The sequence below is a fragment of the Entelurus aequoreus genome, linkage group LG10 (assembly GCF_033978785.1).
Source record: "Entelurus aequoreus isolate RoL-2023_Sb linkage group LG10, RoL_Eaeq_v1.1, whole genome shotgun sequence".
Classification (NCBI taxonomy): Eukaryota; Metazoa; Chordata; class Actinopteri; order Syngnathiformes; family Syngnathidae; genus Entelurus; species Entelurus aequoreus.
In genome coordinates this window covers 23,330,474-23,335,719 of record NC_084740.1, presented here as the reverse complement: position 1 = coordinate 23,335,719, position 5,246 = coordinate 23,330,474, and the positions used below count along the sequence as shown (strand labels likewise).

Genomic DNA, 5,246 nt, shown 5'->3' with positions numbered 1-5,246 from the left:
AAGTATTCTGGTACTTTACTAAATCAAAGGGTAGGCCACTAATTGTGTTCTGTGAGATGGTTTTACTGCAGGCTGGTAACAGCGATCGCTCTGTACGAGGGTCATAGATGGAATTTTTGCCTCGTATAAAAACATTGAGGTTTTTGCCTCTATCTGTGGTAGAGATTTAAGTAAGTGGTCTACGTCAGAAATCGGTATGTTCCAGGGTTCTAGAACCCTGGAAGGAGGGTATGTCGTGGAATTTCTGACCTTTGAACTATAATTTGTGTCTATTAAGAATGTCTGCTCATTTCATTTGTCTTCTATTCTGTGCCATTGAATGTATCGGTTCTGGGACAAAGTTGAAAATGGAGTCGCTCCAACCTGTCTACAGAATGTTTTGATTGTCTAAGGGATTCAAGTTTGTTATGGAACAGACTGGTCAAAACAAAAAAGACATTGACGCACGAGGAATAACAGATAAAGGAGGACGAAGTGAAACGAAGGAGAGCTTTTTTTTCATTCCATGCTGTCGGGTGCACCCGGGGGGAAAACCGTCTGTGTGCTCGACAACTCAATCCAACCATTGTACCATTTCCATATGAGTAAATTAAAGCTTTTGTGTTAAACCTACTTCTGTTCTCATTGAAAACCTGGACCTTTCACTACAGTAGTCAAAAGTTGAGAAAACGCAAAAATCTTGTTGCATCATGTTGCCTTGAAAATTTGCATTTTCTCAACTTTTGACAACTGTAGTGAAAGGTCCAGGTTTTGGGGGGTCGCGGATGTGGAAGGTCCACATCCGCGCCCCCCCCCCCCCCCCCCCCCGGTCCGTGGAACACATTTTCAAACGTTGACGAATCCGCAGCTACAAAAAGGTTGGGGACCACTGCTTTAGGGGACCTGTTTTTTTGTCCCCATACCGTCAGAGGTACCCTATAGGTGACTGTGTAAAGAGAGCGATGTCCCCATTAAGTAAGTATTGCCTGCACACACACACACACACACACACACACACACACACACACACACAGCTGGATTAAAGTGAGCAGCAAAGCACCTTCATTGACATGCAAAACGTTCCCCTCGCAGTTTATTTCACCGTCTCAAATGTTAAGATGCAAGAACGCGAGCGGCGGCAAAAGGAGCACAATAAGCTCTGAGCCGTGGGTTGAGTCTAGTTGCAGTGGTAGCGCAATCAGTCACGGGGATTACGACAACTTCTAAAATGCACCACTCAGGGCAACAACCTCCAGCAGCGATGCCCTCATTGCCACACTTTACGCTGCATATTTCACCTGAGCAGCCTTATTAGAGGCTTCCTAAGTATCGACTTCTCGGTCTAAGGCAGGGGGCTCAAACTCAATTTACCTGGGGGCCACTTGATGCAGAGTCTGGGTGAGGTTGGGCCGCAAGAAAAGATTTCTTAAAAAAAATATTTTTAAATGTCTTTATTTTTATTTTCAACACAAAATAAAATCAAAATATAAATGAACAAAATGAGAATGAAGTAAATAAATCAGTCATAAGTAATAATAATTATTATTATTTGATTTCTCCAGTCAGCAACAATGTATACACATACTTACTGTGATGTTATGAGCTAGGGCAGGGGTCGGCAACCCAAAATGTTGAAAGAGCCATATTGGACCAAAAATACAAAAACAAATCTGTCTGGAGCCGCAACAAATTAAAAGCCATATTACATACAGATAGTGTGTCATGAGATATACATTGAATTGAGATGACTTAAAGGAAACTAAATGAGCTCAAATATAGCTACAAATGAGGCATAATGATGCAATATGTACATATAGCTAGCCTAAATAGCATGTTAGCATCGATTAGCTTGCAGTCATGCAGTGGCCAAATATGTCTGATTAGCACTCCACACAAGTCAATAACATCAACAAAACTCACCTTTGTGCATTCATGCACAACGTTAAAAGTCTGTGGGACAAAATGAGACAGAAAAAGAAGTGGCATAAAACACGTCCTAGAAAGTCGGAGAAAGTTATAAATGTAAACAAACTACGGTGAGTTCAAGGACCGCCAAAATTAGTAGGACAAAACGGCGCTCGCCAAATACTCGAATCAGTGAAGCCTGTTTAATATAAACAGTGTGCTTTATAACAATTAGGGAGGTTTGTGTCATGTTTGTCCTCCTACCCAAACCATATTAAAACAAAAAATATATTTTTCCCCCTCATCTTTTTCCATTTTTCATACATTTTTGAAAAAGCTCCACAGAGCCACTAGGGCGGCGCTAAAGAGCCGCATGCGGCTCTAGAGCCGCGGGTTGCCAACCCCTGAGCTAGGGAATATCAGAACTACACTACCCAGCATGCAACCTTCGTGACGAGCATGCGTGGCAGCCCCGGTGAAGGTTGTATGTCGCCATGTTGTCAGCTAGAATGTGGTTATGAGCACGCTATGTGAGTAAACGTTGAGAACTCAGCCAACACGCCTCGTCTGCATTTATTACAATTACACAGACAACACGCTTACTATGTGAGAAGTAACAATAAATAAATCAGTGAACTTGAACATGGCTTCTCTTGCCTACTTCTTGCTGCTAGACACCTGGCAGCGCTTCCTCTCGCATAGCTGAGCTGGAAAGGGGCTGGCCCTGGAGTTTACAGTTACGGTACCACAATTAGCCCCGAACGGGCTAACATCCCGACTAACGTGTTACACGTCCGATTCGCCCAGCGACTCTCTGTCTGAGTATCAGCGCTGGGGTCCAGTGCACCACACTTTTGTATTGTCGCTCGGTCCTTCGGCGGAGTGCTTCGGAAGCTACCGGACCGCTCGTCTCCCCGGCCCGGACTGTTTACAGAGAGAGCGAGCAGGCGGGGGAGCGAGCGAGGGAGGGAGGGAGGAGGAGTGCGTGCGACAAAACGTTTCTCTGCTTGCATCACGCAAGTGATGTCTATGTTCGGCGCTCGAGAGCCATATATCACACCGTGATTGGTAGATTCCTTCAGCTCCGAACACAACGCTGTCAAGCGCCATTCATATGAAACTTGCGGGCCGCACTAACATTAAACTTTCATATTATGGTGGGGGCCGCAAAATAACGTCTCGCGGGCCGCAATTGGCCCGCGGGCCGCGTGTTTGAGACCCCTGGTCTAAGGGCAGCAGTCGTCGCAAATCAGATGAGGAGTTGCAGTAAAGATGTCACGCCCGGCAGCCACTTTAATGGGCCTTGTAGCGTTTCTAGCGCAACATCTACAGGGGCGTCAACAAACATATTTCATGGACTCTTCTTACTTTAGGCACTTTTCTTGCCAACAATGTATGACTAATCTCAAACAACTGCTACAATTCGAAGTTACGATAGCTGAATGGTAGTTGAGTTGAGTTGAGTTTGTGTTTATTTGGAACATGCATGCATACAACATGATGCATCACAATTTCCAGTTTCTCAATTCAACATGTTCGAAAAGGAGTAGGAAGAAGCAGAGCGTATTTAATCCTACCCCCTTTTCCTTTACATAGCAGTTGCTAAAACTTTGGTTCACTTCCTGTTCTCAATTTATTCACAATATACTCCATAAGTAATAAAAATTAAAAATAAATAAATATTAACTAGTAAAGTAAGTTATATTTTATATGGTGAGATAAGTAAGATTATCTAGAAAATTAATGGATGGATGAAATAATTCAGAATTAATCTTTGTACTTTGTAAACACTTTAAGTTTGAAGAGTTTCTTGAAGTGGATCATGTTAGTACATTGTTTGATTTATTTGCTTAATTCATTCCATAATTTAATTCCACATACTGATATACTGAAGGTCTTAAGTGTTGTACGTGCGTACAAATGTTTTAAATTACATTTTTCTCTAAGATTATATTTTTCCTCTTTTGTTGAGAAGAATTGTTGTATTTTCTTGGGTCTTGGATTGTTGTTTGCTTTCTGCATAATTTTAGCTGTTTGCAAATTCACTATGTTGTGGAATTTCAATATTTCCGATTCAATAAATAAAGGGTTTGTATGTTCTCTATATAGTAGTTTGGTTAAGGTTTAAGTTGATTTCGAACATGCACCTATGTCCGGTTCCTTACAACATGTCCGAAAAGGAGTAGGAAGAAGCAAAGCTTATTGAATCCTATACCCCTTTTCCATTTCATAGCAATTACCAACACCTTTAATTCACTTCCTGTTCTCAATGTGTACACAGTTTAACTGAATGAATTATAAAGTTCTCAAAATATAGGTAAATAAGTTGTAATTCACATGAGATGAAAAAGATGATCTCAATTTTCAATAACGTTTAAAATGTTAATCGGAATTTTTCTTCTTCGTACTTTGTAAACACTTTGAGTTTGAACAGTTTATTAAACTGGATCATATTAGTACTTTGTTTGATTTCTTTGACTAATCCATTCCATAATTGAATTCCACTTACTTACATATTTAAGGTTTTAAGTGTTGTACGTGCATTCAATTGTTTTAAATTACATTTTTCTCTAAGGCTATATTTCTCCTCTTTTGTTGAGTGCATCTTAGACTGCGCATAAATACCCATTTTATTATATTTTACATTTATTTGTATTTAATTTGTCATTTTAATTATTCATGCGATTTGCACGCGTTTATTTCGGTTTTTTTCCGCTGTCAACATTTAAATCCATTAGTCTAATGTATTCCTCAAATCCTAAATTGCAGTATGCTTTAACATATACACTTCAATATAACTTTTACATTTTTTTTTGGTGATTTATTATAGATATAGACATTCTATTCGCATTTAATTTGTTTGTAACGTACATTATAAATGTATGTTAATAAACGAGCATTGCATCTATTGTTGCTAGGCAGATTTGGTGAATGTGTCTAAAAATAATATTAAACTACTTTTATTATTATTTTACATATTTTGCGGCTACTTGTTGCCAAGCAGATTTTGCGATTGTGTCTAAAAGCTCAGTAAAAACAACTACTATAGTACTTTTATAATTATTTACATATTTTTGCAGCTGCTTGTTGCTATGCAGAATTGATGATTGTGTCCCAAGTCACAGTACAGAAAAAGTAAAGTACTTTTATCATCATTTACATATTTTGCAGTCGCTTGTTGCTAGGCAAATTTGGTAGTTCTGACCTAAAGCTCATTTAAAAAAAAGTAGTATAGTAGTTTTAATATCACTGATATATTTTGCAGCTACTTGTTTTTTTTTGCAATTGTGTCCTGAATCCCAGTAAAAAAAAAAGTGTTATACTGTAGTAATTTTATTATCCTTTACATATTTGGCAGCCAC

The 5,246-nt window shown here is 39.2% G+C and overlaps 1 protein-coding gene across 1 annotated transcript in view; it reads right to left on the bottom strand.

The window, feature by feature from the left end:
- Positions 1-209: 209 nt before the first annotated feature.
- igsf5b (immunoglobulin superfamily, member 5b) overlaps positions 210-5,246 on the bottom strand; it is a 31,006-nt gene continuing 25,969 nt past the window's right edge. Inside the window, exon 9 of the mRNA XM_062061863.1 lies at positions 210-217. Within this exon, the coding sequence (XP_061917847.1) occupies positions 210-217 (8 nt within the window). The remainder of the gene's footprint in view (positions 218-5,246) is intronic.